This window comes from Xenopus laevis, chromosome 1S, assembly GCF_017654675.1.
Source record: "Xenopus laevis strain J_2021 chromosome 1S, Xenopus_laevis_v10.1, whole genome shotgun sequence".
NCBI classification, from domain to species: Eukaryota; Metazoa; Chordata; class Amphibia; order Anura; family Pipidae; genus Xenopus; species Xenopus laevis.
In genome coordinates, this window is record NC_054372.1 from 95652683 (window position 1) to 95671127 (window position 18445).

At 38.8% G+C, this 18445-nt stretch overlaps 1 protein-coding gene across 5 annotated transcripts; it reads right to left on the reverse strand.

Moving 5' to 3' along the window:
- Positions 1 to 7851: 7851 nt before the first annotated feature.
- Positions 7852 to 18310, reverse strand: mier2.S (mesoderm induction early response 1, family member 2 S homeolog). Of its 5 annotated transcripts, none has more exons than XM_041579934.1 (12): positions 17796 to 18310; positions 16925 to 17103; positions 16525 to 16650; positions 16306 to 16399; positions 14749 to 14789; positions 14018 to 14081; positions 12763 to 12911; positions 12511 to 12592; positions 12221 to 12315; positions 10383 to 10504; positions 10203 to 10288; positions 7852 to 8856 (listed from the first exon to the last, which is right to left on the reverse strand). In XM_041579934.1, the coding sequence occupies exons 4-12, from the start codon at positions 16361 to 16363 to the stop codon at positions 8567 to 8569; spliced, it is 987 nt and encodes a 328-aa protein (XP_041435868.1). In that variant the 5' UTR covers positions 16364 to 16399; positions 16525 to 16650; positions 16925 to 17103; positions 17796 to 18310; the 3' UTR covers positions 7852 to 8566. The 5 variants fall into 5 exon arrangements, with proteins under 5 accessions (XP_041435868.1, XP_041435871.1, XP_041435870.1 ...); XM_041579937.1 differs by having other exon boundaries at positions 16925 to 17696; XM_041579936.1 differs by having other exon boundaries at positions 17540 to 18310.
- Between the last annotated feature and the right edge of the window lie 135 nt (positions 18311 to 18445).

Below are 18445 nucleotides of genomic sequence, written 5' to 3' on the forward strand. Positions count from 1 at the left end.
ATTTTGAAACCAGTTAGGTTTGATCTACTAATTAAATTTATAATCACCATTAGAAATCTCTCTATATATTGCTGTCCTGTGAGCACCAGACTGGGGGAATTTCTTTGATGCGCCTGTTGGGTAGAAATCCTATAGCACTGTTATTTATTTTTTTATAATGTTTAAATCAGGTGATCGTTTCCCACTCATTTAATGTGAAAAATAGGTAGTTCTTTTTCTGCAATAATTATAGTATATTTTGTTTTGTGTTTCTGCGCTGATCTATGGAGACACAAATTACATGGATTTTTTCCAAAAGAGATAAAGGGTTGCAAATCCCAAGTAATGGTTTTCCAATCACTGCTAAATAAGGAATATATGATATAGTTCAGATATTTGTCAGAATATATATATATATATATATATATATATATATATATATATATATATATATATATATATATATATATATATATATATATTATATAATGTTTTAATAAATCTTCTTAAGATGTAATTTTTTTTGCTTTGACAGTGTTTTATTATTTTGCATCATCAAACTAGTAATGTACTCATTATGTGAAAAAATGGCAGAAGCAAGGGGTGATTCTAAGCAGGAGCCACCTGAGGCAGCTAATGCAGTGCTGCCTCCAAGCGTTTACCTATTTCTGGGATGGGGGGCTGCATCGCTAGTGCTGAGAGCACATTTGGTGATTGTTTTGCCTGTGGTGACTTTTTCAAGTTGCCTCATTGGTTCACCACCCCTGGCAGAAACACATAGGACAGCTGCCAGTCTCATGGCAGAGGGGATCAGTTGAGGTGGAGTCACAGGTCTTACAAGTTAAACTTCATTTTAGTAAAGTATGGGCACTCCTATGTTAGTGAGTCAAAAACATTCTTGAACATGCATCTATGGTAAAAAATCCATTTATTACTACATATTAAAAATCCATTAGGCCCCACAATAAAGCCTAACACATTTCATGCTTACCCAGCATAGGCATCCCTTCATAGATGCATGTTCAAGAAAGTTTTTGGTTCAATAATTACCTCTTTTGGCCACTAGAGGTCTCTCATGCATTGACATATTATCCGAGGAAAGTACTTAGCAGCCAATTTCACTGCTATGTTAGGGCTTTTGCAAGCATTTTTTCTGGGTTTTTGTAAAGGCATGCTGCATGTAAAAAAGCGCATATATTACATTTACTGTTTTTTTTTTAAACTAAGTGCATGTTTTTCCATTCCAAACGCAACTCTCTGTTCTATTGATAGCAAAACGTGCACAATCGCAAGAGAATGCAACATGCTGTCTAACAAACGCCCTGAAATGCAAATGGAGTAAAACACAACTTATAATGCTCATGAATACAACTAGGCACAACATAATGTGATTGTGTTTATTTGCTCTTAAACCTGCGTTTAAACTTGCGTTAAAACACACACAAAAACACCCTTAGTGTATAAGAGCCCTTAGGGTGCTTAGTTCCCCTTTAAATGCACAATGCAGCCTATCAAGCTAGATTTTATAGAAGTCTCACAATTTTTTTAAATCTGTTTGTAACCTTACCCTGACAGGTACAACTGTCCAGTAAATGTTGGTTGCAAATTCAATTTGACCACCATGTATAAAACCCACATAAGCTGTATATAATCCACTTACCAAGGGGTATGTTCAGTGTAAGCAATGTCTTGCCTGTATGTATTAAACAGAAATTGTCACCCAAGCCTCAACAACTTATTGTCTGTATCACCCACACATTTATAGCCCATTTTTAACTCATCTGCTTTGAGGGTGTGTATGTATGCTTATTGTACAGTCCTGCGCGGAACCAATTTGGTAAACCCGGACCCACATACTTGCCCACTACCCGACCTGAAGCGACATCATTGGAAGTAGGCGTGATCAGAAAAAAGGAGTAAAACTCGCTACTGAGCAGACCCGTGACCCGAACTACCCACAAACCCGGAGAACCACTGACCTGCATCTATTCCTGCTCCCGAAACTTCTACCTGCAACTTCTATCTGCATCTAAAGCACAAAGTATCCATTGATTGGACAATAAAGATAGCAATGAAAATGGAATATGCTACTCTACTGTGTGCAATATAGTAGGCTGTGATCCCAAAAACTATTTTACTCTTTCCTTAACTTGCATTGTATATCAACCTCTCTCAGCCAAATTTTGTTCTCATCAGCCAAAATGAACCCGCATTATAAAGGGATGATTGAATGAATGAATTTCCATTCATTATGTTTCATTTATATTCCATAAATGAATTCTGAAATGTATGCACCCAGCATTTGGGTATTAATGAGCCATAGCAGTGCATTATTTAATCACATAAAAAATTCATAGCTCAATTTGAAAGTCACTCAATGCAATATTGAAAATTTAGGGTAATTTATATGTATTTAAATGTATAAGTAAACTGAACAAAACTGCTACCCTACTGAATTAACCTTGTCAAACAAAATATTAACATGCAATCTACCCGATATTGGTTTAAAAAAAGGATTACACAGGCAGTGATTGTGATCTGGTTTGGTTATTTCAACTGCTGTAGTAAGCACAGGATTTCTTTATCATCCACTGACATTCTCCATCCCTACATATACAGTAAATAGAGGATCCCAACTAAAATAAATTGTTCCTCTAATAACAAACATCAATAACCAGACCGCTGTGAGTTTTAGTAGGATATTTGCTGGGCCAGCCCAACCCTTGCAGTACTATTGTTACAACTGTAGAAGCCAACCCAACCCACACAGTCATAATATTACAACTATGATTAATAGCCCAACCCCTGCAGTACCATTATTAAAACTTTGGGGGCAAGCCCAACACCTGCAGTACTATTATTACAACTTTTCGGAGGCAGTCCAACCCCGCACAGTACCATTATTAAAACTTTGTAGCCAGCCCAACTCCCGCAGTACTATTATTACAACTTTAGGAGGCAGTCTAACCCCCCCACAGTACCATTATTACAACTTTGTAGCCAGCCCAACTCCTGCAGTACCATTATTAAAACTTCAGGGGCCAGCCCAACCCCCCCCCCCCCCACAGTACAATTATTAAAACTTTTATTAGGAGTCAGTCCAATCTCCTGCAGTACCATTATTACAACTTTAGAAGCCAGCCCAACTCCTGCAGTACCATTATTAAAACTCTAGGGGACAGCCCAACCCCACCCACAGTACCAGTATTAAAACTTTAGGAGTCAGCCCAACCCCATGTAGTACCATTATTACAACTTTGTAGCCAGCTCAACCTCTGAAGTATGATTATTACAACTTTGAGAGTCAGCCCAACCTCTGCAGTCACATTACTACAACTTTGGGAAACAACCCAACCCCTGCAGTAATATTGCAACTTTAGAAGCCAGCCCAACCTGAGCAGTCACATTATTACAACTTTTAGGAACCAGCTCAACTCCTGCAGTAACACTGTAACAACTTTAAGGTGTACAACAGGAATGTGGAAGGTGATAAGGAACAAGAAACCAGCAGATAAATATTCCCAGGCAATCCACTTGTCTACCTTCAGTTTAACAGAATGAAACTGTTTAGAGTTCTACCTACTACTACCATTAATCCTTCTGTTCTAACAAGATAATTATACCCTGCTGATAAAACGCAGCCCCATAGTGTGGTGCTACCACCATATTTCACTATGGCAATTTTAAAGTGTGTTAAATGTTAGATTGTGCCACACATTATATGGCCAGTCTATGTTATAATCCAAATCCTTTTCCCATATTTTATCTGGATCAATCGTGTTTAAAGGAAAAGGAAAGGTTTAAAACTAAACAAGCCTCATCAGAAAGATCCACCTAAATATACCAGTAAACCCTCAAAGTAGTGCTGCTCCGACTCCCCTGTCAAAATAAACACTTTATTTCCTCCTTCTATTGTGTACACATGGGCTTCAGTATTAGACTTCCTGCCTTCAGCTTAAACCACCTTGCCCCGGGTGTGAGCATGCTCAGTTTGCTCCTCTTCCCCCCCCCCCTTCTCTGCTGTAATCTGAGCCCAGAGCTATAAGTGAGCAGGGAGAGACGCAGGCAGGAAATTATGTGACACAAAGCTAATACTGCAGCTGCTATCCTAAACAAACAGAGAGCTTCTAGAGCTTTTTACTCAGGTATGGTAAAGTATTCAACAGAATAAATATAGCATTCTATCTTGCACTATTGCAGCTAATCTATTGAATCTAAATATATAAAATGCCTCCATAGCTTTCCTTCTCCTTGGTAAACATCAGATATGCTTTCATGGAATGTTATTTTGATAGAATGTATTTTTTATAGCTAGAAATACTGTATTAATATACATATTAGCTATACAATAGTAATAATCCATGCCTTCAAATTCATACAAAGAAGAGCCCCCCCCCCTTATCAGATCCTTTTAAACCATATTTTGAATGTTTTCATAAGCTGAGTTTAGGAGTCCTCAGAACAACACATAAGCGGAAAGCAAACTGATGCTACTGATGCATAGTGCTATTGGTTTCTGTATTGCCAGCAAATGTGAATATCGGTTAATCACTAATCAGATTTATGTAATACATTTTAGATTTATGTATAATAATCTCATGTAATGAACAGAAGCACATATCTTCATTGCTAAAGGGCTGTAGTGGATTTAGGTTTGTAAAAAAGACATGACATGCAGAACTTTAAGCCTAATTTTTTATTGAGCTTTAGTTCTCCTTTGATATGCAGCATGCTCTTTTAATGCATGTCATTTTAGAAGAGCAATTTGAGAACATTATTGTTCAGAGGTGTCATATCCTCTATAATCTGGATTGCAAATTTAGATGACATTGGAGACCTTTGCTTCCTGGACTGATTACTAATTTGTTTTAATTAATACTGGAGACTAAATAAAGGAGAAACAAACCCGTAACATAAAAAACCTTTTTCCCCAGCTTAGGTGGTACCCGGGGCAAATGCCCCTTTTTACTTAGATTCAGATTCAGATACAGATTCTGTCGCCTGCAGTTCACGGCAGCCATCTTCTTTTCTTCGTTAAACTTCGGAAGCAGACCTTCGTTTTCAGCGCATGCGCAGTGTAGTAATTTTGTGGTCCTGAACAACTGCGCATTCGCCAAAAGTCGCGAAAATTAAATTTTCGGAAATTTTTGTGACTTTCGGTGCATGCGCCGGAAACAAAGGTCTGCTTCCAAAGTGTATCGAAGAAAAGAAGATGGCTGCCGTGAAATGCAGGGTACAGAATCTGCACCGAGGGGTAAGTAAAAAGTTAGGGGCATTTGCCCCGGGTACCACCTAGTCTGGGGGATGGGGGGGTCTACAAGGGGTAGGGTTTTTTTATGTTACGGGTTTGTTTCTCCTTTAAAGGAGAACAAAACCCTAAAAATAAATATGGCAAAAATGCCATATTTTATATACTGAATTTATTGCATCAGCCTAAAGTTTCAGCTTCTCAATAGCAGCAATGATCCAGGACTTCAAACTTGTCACAGGGGGTCACCATCTTGGAAAGTGTCTGCAACATTCACATGCTCAGTGGGCTCTGAGCAGCTGTTGAGAAGCTAAACTTAGGGGTTGTCACAAATTATAGAGCACAAAATGAGGTTGGTCTGTAGAATAAACTGATGCTACAAGGCTGATGATTAGATGCTGATGCTAGCTGCATTGGTTTCTGTGCTGCCATTTAGTAACTGTCTATATTAAGTATTAATCAGTCCTATATTCTGACATTTGTATTCCCTCCCCTAAACTCAGTAAGTGACAGCAGCAGAGAGCCTGTGCAGTGAATCAGCAGAAAAGATGATGGGGAGCTACTGGGGTATCTTTGGAGATACATATCTTCACTGCTAAATGACTGTGGTTGCCTTGGGCTGGTACCCAAAACATAATGTATGACAATTCTAGCCTACTTCTTTAGTTAAAGGGTATGTAAATTCAAAATTAATACTGCATATACACCTTCTCCATCATCTTTGCAATATACATTATTTAGAAATCCAATATACATTATTTAGAAATCCATCTCCTCTCCTTCTCAATGCTGCACACTTAAATCCTTTGAAGCTTGGATTGCCTGGGTAATTCGAAACGATCAGATAGAAGGGCAAGGAAGGGGGTATCTTTCTTACTGAGGTTAGCCTTAAAGGAACAGTTCAGTGTGAAAATAAAAACTGGGTAAATAGATAGGCTGTGCAAAATAAAAAATGTTTCTAATATAGTTAGTTAGCCAAAAATTTAATGTATAAAGGCTGGAGTGAACAGATGTCTAATAAAACAGCCAGAATCCAACTTCCTGCTTTTCTGCTCTATAACTCTGAGTTAGTCAGCGACTTGAAGGGGGGCCACATGGTACATTTCTGTTCAGTGAGTTTGTAATTGACCCTCAGCATTCAGCTCAGATTCAAAAGCAACAGATATGACCTATGTGGCCTCCCCTCAAATCTCTGATTGGTTACTGCCTGGTAACCACGGTTACCAGTCAGTGTAAACCAAGAGAGCTGAAAAGCAGGAAGTAGAGTCCTGACTGACTTGTTATACATCAAATTACTCCAGCCTTTATACATTACATTTTTGGCTAACTAACTATATTAGAAACATTTTTTATTTTGCACAGCCTATCTATTTACCCAGTTTTTATTTTTACACTGAACAATTCCTTTAACAAAAATAAACACATACTGTAGATAACAACCCTGATCGGCTTCTCTGCCCAATAAGAAGTGGGTAGCTGAATTAATATAACTTTTGTTCTAGAAATGTTTTATTCCTATTCCAGACGGGTGAAAGCATTTTCCAGGCCCCCAAATTTTCTGATTCTAGTATTCTGCATGAGCATTTGCAAGGACTGGGGTAAAAGTTATTACCCAGATTAGAGCTTTATATGTTTGATATGATGGCACTTTATAAATATATAATTAGACTAATAGGGTGATAGTAAATATAAGCATGACATTTTAGTATTAATTGTCACTCTATGTGCCAATTTGTTATTGGCATGCATTTAAAGTGGAGTGTACTATGAATAAACTAAGACACCTAGAATCTAGTAGTGTTTCTTGTCCTTTAGATGTAGAGAGATTGTTGGGTCTTGTCCTGAACAGCTAGTCCTTCTATGTTGGGCCATTCACTATTTATTTTTCTTCAGTTGTTTGGTCTCCCCAGCTTATAGATCTGTCATATACCACATTACTTTTCTGAGTCTTTGGGGTGCACCAGGTATTGTCTCAGGGTGTTGCTTGGTTTAAAATACACAAATGCAATTATTAGTTTAATATTTAGAAATTCAGCATTGGTTGTTGAAGTTTCAGCCCAGTGATGTATAGTTCTGATTTCCCTCAGTATATTTTCCAGAGCATGGTGTGGCTCAAACAGCAAATGTCAGTATGAGTTGGTTTGCTGTATAGTTAACTAGCAGTTAGGAAGGTTAAAATAGAGTTAAATGCTTGAAATTGATGGACATGTGTCTTTTTTCAACCTAACTTTCTATGTTACTCTTATTTCCCTTTGACTATGCTAATTTGCGGCCTTTCACATATTCCTTTAACTTGTGCACTGAATTTATGTGTTCAGTGAAGGCTGGAACCATGTTTATTTTCATTTTGACGCAGGTGTCTCCAACATACCTGAACCAAAGACTTAAGAGCACTTATGAACCGGGGGGGGTGACCCCGAAACTTTGTGTAGAGATCTCAATAAAGCTGAATGTAGTAGCACAATTGCAGGTTTTGAGTGCCATTTGATTTCTTTTTTTATTTCATATTGATTTTCTAAGCAACAGAGCACCACCATCATAATCAAGAATAGGCAGAGAGTTTGGAATTTATTTTAAGACATCACTTTAAGGATCTTGACTACAGACACCCGTTTGAATTCTGTACAAATGTTTAATTTCAAAATTATGTAAAAATTTAAATATATATAAAACATGACCTATGTTTTGGCAACCAACTCTTGTACACAGAGACAAAGAAATACAAAGATTTGTGCTCTTGAATGCACAGCAGTAAAGAAGTTTAGAAGTAACAAATGATATCAATACAACCTAGAAATACAGGCTAGTATTTTACCCAAAAATACATCAGAAAATGTCACTGAAAAAGTCTAAAATACTTTAATCAAAACTTTGGAAAATAATTTAACCAACCACAAAAATAAATGCATCCTATTCTATTGCTGGCAAAGAGCATACAAAAAGTTTTTAGGCATTCTCCACATGATGAAATCTCAGGGAATAGCCTAATTTGTGATTCAGACCTACAATTCCTAAATGCTCCAAAGAAATCTATTTACTGTGATCTGTAGCAAAACACTCTGGCACACAATGGCTAAACAGTGACAAACTAATTTGTCACTGTACAACAAATTTTCAAGTGTTTTCTCACCCAGTGGCTAAATACTAGTAAAGTTCACCCTGAGGAAAATAGTTTGGATTTGATCATAGTGGAGTGCAACAGGCACCTGTGGGAGAGAGAAGGCTCTCTAATGAAATGTATTAGGAAAATAAAACCGCTTTGTTCCTGCTGAGAATGACCAGTATCCGTGACTTGAGTCTTTATCTCACTTCTCCAGAAAACTGAATAGAAAACACGTATTAGGGAGGAAGGGAGGCAGTACAAAGAAGAGAGGGTGTTGAGAGAAAGTCAGATAGTGCTATTTCTGCGATAGAGAAAGTTGATAATGGTGGATCCTGAGCCTTTAAACCAGGCAACAGGGGTAAAGTTTGCTGAGAAAAGTTGAGGCTGATGAGGTCACCAGTGATTGGAGGGGTTTCTTGATAGTCACTGGAATTAACACCAGATTGTCTTCTCATTTCACATGAACACTGGTCTTTGTTGCAGCTGCAGGTAGTATAGTTTACAGAATGTCTTTGTGTAACAGCTGCTTAAAAAAAACAATAGAAACAATAGCAATATAAATAAGAAGAAAATAAACATGTAATAACAAGTATTCTAATTAGCATCACAGAAAAGATGTCAACGTGAGATGATTTAGTTAAAGGGGAACTATCACGAAAATGAAACTTTAAGATAAGCTTAAGCATGCTGAAATAAGAGTTTTTTAAATACAGTTGTAGCGAGATATTAAATTGAGGGGCACCCTCTATACTAAAAGCCTACGGACTATGCTCCGGATGAGATCTTTCTCTCACGGGTAAATCCCTCACAGCGATGTAGAGGCAGGATGTAGTGGAACTGTAACAAAGTGGTATGCACAATAACTCGGCGCCAGTGGCTCTTTTTGCTTAACCAGAGAACTTAGTTTATTCAACAGAATAATCCACATAGGAATTCATAAAAATCAACAGGAACATGTAGCAACAGAGAGTAGCATATACAAAAAGCAATGAACAGTTCAATCCCTGCAGGCAAGGGAACATATACAGCAGCAAGGGGAGCAGCAATTCAAGGTACACCCAGCTTTCAGCCTTTTCCCTAAGTGGAACCCAGGGGAATATCTAAATCCCTAAATCTACACACTCAGCCCCTAGCTCTGGGCAATTGGTACCCAGCTTCTTATTTGCCTGTCAACATTTATTAGGGTGGCTAATTTACCAGGTCCCTACACAATCAATTAAAAATTCTGTATCGTTTCTATGTTCGCTATTCCTCTCTCAGCATCTCTTCATTATCTCTTCATGCAGGAGTTGGGTGTCAGATATTCATTGACAGTTGCATTCAATATATCTTATTATATATACAGTATATTCGCCTTTTGCCTAGAAGATGTATTAGAGCTCACTCTATTAAAATCACCAGACATCATGTCTCTCTACGTGCAGGATTTGTGCAAAAGGCAGTTATTTTGTTAGATTTTGTTTGTACTTGAATCAGTTATTTGAGTGAACTCTAATACATCTGCTAGGAAAGGAAGCCCCCTATAAGATATAGTGTATCTAACTGTCAATGAATATCTAATACCCAACTGCTGCATGAAGACTGAATGAAGAGAAACAGATGCTGAGAGAGGGATACTGAAGATAAACATGATTATTTCAGAAACGATGCAGAATATTTTATTAATTATGTTTAGAAAAATTCTTATTTCAGTATGATGCTTATATTACATTTTCATTTTCGCAATAGTTCCAATTTAAGAGTCATAAAGGGAGATAGTAACAAGGTAGATGCTGGAATTATAGACAGTTATAAGTAGTATAAGTTATAAGTTAAGTAGCAGCAGTGTATTCAGGCAATGCATTTAACATGTGTGTGAAAAAAATCCTCTACCTGTTTGTCCTAAAAGTTCTCCTCTGAATACAGATTTGTGCAACTTTGTTGGACATGCTGCCTCTGGTAGGTCAAATTCATTCTCCCTATAGGAGGCATTACAACATTTCATTAAATAACACAAACATGGTACATTAAGAACTGCAGTTTATACTTATTCTAAGTATCATTGTAACTTACACAGATGGTGGGTTCCCAAACTTCCTCTTCCCCAGACGAGACTGTCTAAAAAACTCATATCGTTCAGACTTCTTCCACATGTAATAGTACTGAACACACTCACCTACTGATCTTGTTCGAACCTAAAATATTAATAAATGAATGAATATAGGTTGGTTTTAAAAAAGCATAACCAGTGTGGATTTTGTACTAGGAAATGACAAGTTTGCTGAGAGAAAAACAAAAACTAAAGTTAAAATCACTGGGGGTTTCAAAAGTTAGACCCCCCAGTGATTATCATCACTTACCTGATACCCCGGGTCCTCCTGTTGGCAGAAAACTGTACCAGCCTGGCATATTTCTGTAAAAGCTCATTTCGCACATCCTTTCTTTTCTGTCTTCTTTTCTCCAGGCCAGGCAGGCGCACGCATAGTAATATAAAAAAAGTCACCTCTTGAAATCTAAGTCCGGCTTACACTTTACTGCGCATGCGCATGCCTGGACTTGAAGGAAGAAGTGGAAGATCAGGTAAAACATTATAATCAGCTATTTCCTACTTGTTTACTTAAAGTGGACCGGTCACCCAGACATAAAAAGCTGTATAATAAAAGTCCTTTTCAAAATAAAAATGAAAATTGAATTCTTTTTTTTCATTAAAGCTTTCATAGCTGTTTAAAAATGCATTTAAAAATCTCAGCTGTCAATCAAATATTGCCTGCCCTTCCTCTATGCCTTAGGCATAGAGATGGGGCAAGCAATTACTTTAACTTTCCATTCAGCACTTCCTAGATGTCCTACATTCCACACATTCCCCTTTCTCTTAACCATTTATTTGTGTAACCAGTGCATGGGGATGGACATCAGGTCCCCCATTCTGGTGCACAAACAAGATTTTGAGATGATGCAAGGTTTGCCTTAATAACAGTGTCCACAAAATGGCTCCTGCCTGCTTGCTATAATTATGAATTCCCAGAGTGAAGGAAACAAGATTCCAATAATTTATACAGTGTAATTAAAGTTCATTTTGCTTGATTAACCTCAGGCATGGATTTCTGGCGAGGCCACTTAGGCCCGGGCCAGCAAAAAATTAGGGGCGGCATGCCGCCCAGCCGCATCATGGGGACCTGTGCGTCCCCATTCAATAGCGCCGTTTGCCATCGCTTACCAGCAGGCGCGCGTGCGCTCGCGGCGGGAGTGTGGGCGGGCGCTAGGGGCATCCACCCATGAAATCCGGGCTTAATTAACCTGATAAAATAGGATTTGGAATAATTTTTTTGGATGACAGGTCCCCTTTAAGTCATTAAGGACTTGACTAAATAGGGTAGATATAGCTGCACTCTCATTTTACTTTTTAATTATTCAAAATTACCCATTTTATGACAGGCTTACTGTTGAATCAGTTTTGTATATTATGTAATCAATAGCCTGATTAAGTTACAAAATTATGTACAAGTATGGGACCTGTTATCCAGAATGCTCGGGAATCTGTTATTCTATCTTTAGCCTCTTTGCTCTCATTGAAATAGGGAATGGGCATGAATTAGGCCAAATGTTTAGGAGCATGAGGGCCCACTGACACCTGGGCCCACCGTTTTCCTGCTATCCCGGTGACACGGAGTCTGAACATGAATACTAGCTTGAGAAATTGCTGAAGCCCTTTTGGTCTTGGCTGCAAGCCCAATAACCAGGTCTATAATAAGTGACACACTGGGTGTACCCTAATAAATCACAGTTTGGAAAGCATGTTTGTTAGAAGCTTTAGTGCAAAAAACATACACTTAACAACAAGCTGTTTTTTAATAAAGACATCCCACCTCTCTTACTTGCCATCAAGTTATTCTAAACACTTCTCATCTCACCTTGTTAGCCTGAATAAGGTGGAAATTCTTGCCGTGAACACGGAACCCTTGCTCAAAATTTCTGCGCTCATCCTCACTCCAGGCACTGAGTCCACCTAAAGTGAAAAACAGAAGAGGTAAAAGAAAACAAGAAAATATACTGTAGTATATTTCACCATGTAACAAGTGTGTAGTTCTAATTATCTCTTACAGATACAGACAGTGCAACATATGTCTTTTTCAGATTTACCACTAAGTTATCTTGTTTATTTAATTCACTGATTTCTGCCAAGTTACTGCGCCTCCCTCACCTTGTACAACCTTCACATTAAAATGCAACCGTCGAAGAGCTTCCTCTGAGTTAAATTCACACTTGACCAACTCATAGAGTGCCTGAAAAAAAAGAACCTTATATAAGAGGTGGAAGAGAGGTGAGAGTAGCCAAATGATTATCTCTTTTAACCAAGCAGAAAAGTTAAAAGAGAAAACAAAGAACAGTCACGAAAATAAGAGTGAAAAGCAACACATCATTTGGGTAATCAAAGAATGTATAGACTGTTTACCTGCTCATTATCCCTTATATGCTCTGCATCATACACATATGTGCCGCCTGCTCTGTGCTGATGCTCAGAGACACGAATCAGATATTCCTCCACCTCTTGTTCAGGGAGGACATCAGGATCCCATAATAGCTGGTCTTTTTCATCAAAATCTATAACATGCCAAGATGTAGTTACATAATATCGGTCATCTATACAGTACTATAAGTACTATAAGACTTGTGAGTTAATTTTAATTGTAAAATGAGAGAGAGACAGTATACCAGTATAGTAAATATTTATGAACATATCCTACTAGAATCTTACTATATACATAGAGCACAGAGCTCCCTCAGTATATCCTGAGCACTGATCATTATTACTAGGTATCAGGCACAGTATGCGCAGAGCTGCAAAATGATCCAGAATACTTAAGAATAATTATGCCAATGTACTTTATAATGACAGAGTAACTCTGTGTATTTTCTGAATATTGCTGTACAAAAGATGTATACACTAGAATAGAATTGACTCACACACAGTTGGGAGTTTCCTTAAATGAGAAGGATTGAGGGCAATGTCATTCTGTGGCTACTAAAGCAAATAAAGTTCTGTCTTGCATAAAAAAAGGGCATTAACTCAAGGGATGAAAACATAATTATGCCTCTTTATAGGTCCCTGGTAAGGCCTCATCTGGAGTATGCAGTGCAGTTTTGGACTCCAATCCTTGAGAGGGATATAAATGAGCTGGAGAGAGTGCAGAGATGTGCAACTAAACTGGTTAGAGGTGTGGAAGACTTAAATTATGAGGGTAGACCGCCAAGGTTGGGGTTGTTTTCTCCGGAAAAAAGGCGCTTTCGAGGGGACATGATTACACTTTACAAGTACATTAGAGGACATTATAGACAAATAGCAGGGGACCTTTTTACCCATAAAGTTGATCACAGCACCAGATGCCACCCCTTTAGACTAGAAGAAAAGAACTTTCATTTGAAGCAACGTAGAACAGAACAGTCAGAACAGTGAGGTTGTGATGGCTGATTCAGTTAATGCCTTTAAGAATGGCTTGGATGATTTTTTGGACAGACAGAATATCAAAGGCTATTGTGATACTAAACTCTATAGTTAATATAGGTATGGGTATATATTATTTGTGTGAAAGTAGGGAGGGGTGTATGTATGGATGCTGGGTTTTCATTTGGAGGGGTTGAACTTGATGGACTTTGTCTTTTTTCAACCCGATTTAACTATGTAACTGACAAATAGTAGAGTTCCTCACCTCTCTCAGCAGGTGGAATATAAGGCATATTTGGAAGCTGGGCCTGACAACTGAGCATTGTCTCCTGAAACAAAGAACACACTGCCATTGACCTATATTGTCACACAGGGCATTTGACTATTGCAGTGCTTGCATTAAAATTACATTACTCAAAGCACTTAACCCCTCCAGTACCAACTTCACACCAATGGGGAATGTGCTTCCAATTGCAGATACTGGCACTTTCATGTGAGGGTTACTACAGAATGCTCAAAGAGTGGTGGCCAAAACACTCAATGTGTCAATGACCACAGCCAGTTTGATCCCTTGAAGCATTAATTCAAGGATGTTGATAATTAATGTATACCAAGGGCTAGTTATTTTAACCCTTTATGTAACAGCACATGGGTGTGTAGTTGACTTCACTCACAATTATGCCATTATTTTATAACACTGAAGAACGGGTATAATCTAGTGTAGTTAATGAAACTAACTAAGTGACAAAGACTTGGCATGTCTAGAGGCTGTGATAGTCATCTTGTCAGTGAATCCTATTAACTTAGCAACAATTCAGTAAATTAAAGCAAGTTCCAAAAACAAGTGATAACGAATACCATTTTTCTACTAAAGATTGCAGGGCAGTATTTAAAAGAAATATGAATTGGGGGATTAAAGATTAGTGCAGAATTGACCAGTAATATAATTGTTGAGTACCTGGATAAAAATTTCATACATCATAGTTAATCACTTACTTTTTCAACCCTAGATGGTTCCAGAGTCCAGTCCTCATGAGCTGCAGGAATAAAATAAAAATAATAATTTAAACTAGGACTGAATACTCCACAAATTCAACCCTAATTTCAATATTCAGATTTGAGATAAATCAAAAAGATTGCTTCATTAGTAAACAAAAAATATTTTCAAATGTTCACAGTGCTAAAGTCACATGAATAATGGGCTTATCAAAAATTTAATTTGTGAGGTGTGAGGTTTTTTTCTACTTCAAATAAACTTTAAACTTGAGCTTTTTCAAGCTTATAGGCTTAAAAAACTAAAATGTGAGTTTACAAACTTGAAAACTCGAATTTAAAAAATGTCTTATTCCCATTGGCTTCTACGCAAACACGCCAGCTTTTAGATGCCGATTTTTTTACATTCGAGTTTTTGATTTTGTTGCTCAATAAATACCAGAGTTTTTGAAAATATAATTTCAATTTGTGAATTTTTGTGCAAAAACATTCGAATGGTGGCAAAAATTACAATTTGAACCTTGATAAATCAACCCCTAAGGTGTTCTGCCAAACCAAATACAAACACTATGAATTCGACTGAATACTGAAAAAAGTGCTGAGATACATCCAAATTGAGAATTGAAGTCTGCATCCATTACATCATTAAAACCAGTTTTAAAACTCATCCGCAACAGCATCATTTCATTGGTGAGAAGCATTACACATACACACCTCAAACTGTTTTTAAACAAACCTTTCACTTTTTCTGGTCGCTGGTGGTGCTGTAATCATGGCACATTTTATTATTTTACTATTTATTATAGGGATGTACCGAATGCACTTTTTTGGATTCGGCCGAACCCCCGAATCCTTTGCGAAAGATTCGGACGAATACCGAACCGAATCCGAACACTAATTTGCATATGCAAATTAGGGGTGGGAAGGGGAAAACATTTTTTACTTCCTTGTTTTGTGACAAAAAGTGATGTGATTTCCCTCCCCGCCCATAATTTACATATGCAAATTAGGATTCGGTTCCGCCAGGCAGAAGGATTCGGCCGAATCCTGCTTACAAAGGCAGAATCCTGGATTCGGTGCATCCCTAATTTATTATGCAATCTCTGTCTGTCACTTTTACCTTTTTAATTCACCTTTTGGAATTTGAGGGTGCAAGTTGCCCATTAGGATATTGCCCCACAGACCTAGGGGAGGAGCGTGTGGCTATTAGGTTCCGGTCCTCCCTGAACAGATAAGACTTCAGCCTTGGAGAAACCCTTGTGGATGCTTTGACCAATCCTGGGGGAAAAGAGGCTCTCCCTAGCCATGCCTAACAGGTAAGTTTGACAAGCTCTGCTATTATGGATTGAACACAAACAAAAACTATACCCCCAGACAATATAGGTCTCTATAAAATAATAAAAAAAAATCACATAAAACAGCTGGTATGTATTTTCATCATACAAATATGCTTTTCTAGTAGTACTGGAGAACCCTAAATAGAAAATGAGGAAAAATTTAATTTATAGGTTGACATCCCCTTTTAACAAGAACTAAACATCTATTAAAAAGTAAACTTACTACCAGGAGACCAGGATGAGAATTTGAGTGAATCCATAGGAGACAAAGAGGGGGGCATATGTTCAGCTTCAAGGGGCACATCATCTACTGGTTCCTAGGAGTAAACAAAAATAAAGAAAACACAGGCCCGGGTTAATACAATGGAATATAATTCCTAGTTATGACAAATGACATGGTACTAATAAAAAAGTGCCCTTTGTTTGGGATAGTTAATCGTACCGATTCCTGGCTACTCTGGTGCAGTTCAGAATCAGATCCTTTGATTTCACCCTCTTGGTCAGAAAGAGGATCCGAAGCTTCGTAACCATAGAAGTCCAGTAATTCCTGGAATGCCAGATCATCCACCTAAAACCCAAATGCAGTGTTTAATTGCAGTATTGTACCAACACTTTCAGGTCTGGACTGAGAATCAAAATAGGCCCTGGCATTTCAGGTACCCAGAGGCCCCAACAGGCCACACAGAGGCCCAAACAGCCCCTCACCAGCCCACTAAATGAGTGTCTATGGCATCTTACAGCAGCTCCTCTGGCATTTGCCAGAACCCACAGATTGCCAGTCCGGGCCTGAACACCTTGCCTTATTAAGGGCATCCATTATCCCTATATACCCTGTCTCCTACCTGTGTGTCCCCATTGCCCCAGGATGCCTCCTGCCTCTCCAGCTGGTCCAGGATCCCTGCGAGCTTTAACTCTTCACTGGCTGTGACCTGATTGTCTCAGGACCAGGGCTGCGCAATGCTGCAAATTGGCACCAGGTGTCTCCAGTGTTACACAGTGGTTTGACAGGTAAGATAGATTCCTAAAAGTAGCAGATGGTTTCTTGATGGTTTCAAAGAGAATAATCACATACAGCCATAATTGTTCAGTGTTACAGGTGTCTGGCTATTCCATCCTGACAAATCTCTTTGAATCTCTTAAGCGCATTCGTGGGGTGCAAGTTGTGAACCCAGATCAAAGGCACAGGTTATAGAACTATCTGCCCTCCATAAAGTACAAACACTTGCCCTCCCTTCGCATCTCACTAACTTATCATCAGAGTATGGACATTTATTAACCCTTTAACCCCAGCGCTCACGTCAAACCACGTGTATGTTCGCCTGTCAAAATAGTTTCTATGAAGACAGCGTCATTATGGGCGGAACTATTTATGCATAGCGATACACACCGGCTTTATTGCATAGTGGCTCTTTCCTTTAATGCCCGTGACAAGCCATTAGAACTCAAGCAATACCCACACGTGCAGAGCAAATACAGACAACCTCCGTTGTCCGAGCGAAACAATAAGTCAGTCACCGCTTCTCCACAGCCAAAACACCGGTTTTCTCCAACACTCGAGCAGCGGACTAGGAGGAGCAACGTCGCCCGGATGTGTGAGAGGAAGCTGGTTGATTGCTGTAATGAATGAGAGGGCGTGTCGCAGGTAAAGGAAGTCGCGCGAGGCGTTTCGGAAGGAGAGTGTAAGAATTCAAGAGTAGGTACTGGAGAACTTACATTCGGCTAATATCCACATAGCAATGTCCAAGAGTATCAGGGTAGTCGGAAAAGCGCCTTTTAATTGATAAGTACCATCTTCGTAAGCTGCTTCTGCTTGAAATGTATATGGTGCAGACTATTATTACTTTACATTGCGTCCAGCTATCTGCGTTATTACCTACTCTCAGCTCAGCCTGTACAGCGATTGGATAAAATTTGCACCTCCCATTACCCTATCCAATGGCCGTGAGCCTGGTGCGCTCCAGACAGCGACAAGGACTAGTACCTGGAACAGTACCCGCAGTAGTATATGAAGTGCGTCGTGTGATGTTTATGAAGAATGGTGCTATATCCATGCTCTGGTGATATATAATAAACAGGCTCTGAGGTTCCTTTTGTGCATTTCTGCCTGCTAATGGCTACTTCTTGTTTAAAGGTCCAGAACACCAAACCTTGATTTTGCATTAATATACTAGAGTGGGTGAGGCCGCCATATTAAGAAGGGGGTGGGGTTGTGGTGGAAGGGTTGCCACCTCACCCCTTTAAAGGAGAAACAAACCCTTAATAAAACCCTACATAGACCCCTATTCCCCCTCCCCCTGGGCAAATGCCCCTAACTCTTTACTTACCCCAACGTGCAGATTCTGTCCAGCGGGTGCCATCTTCTT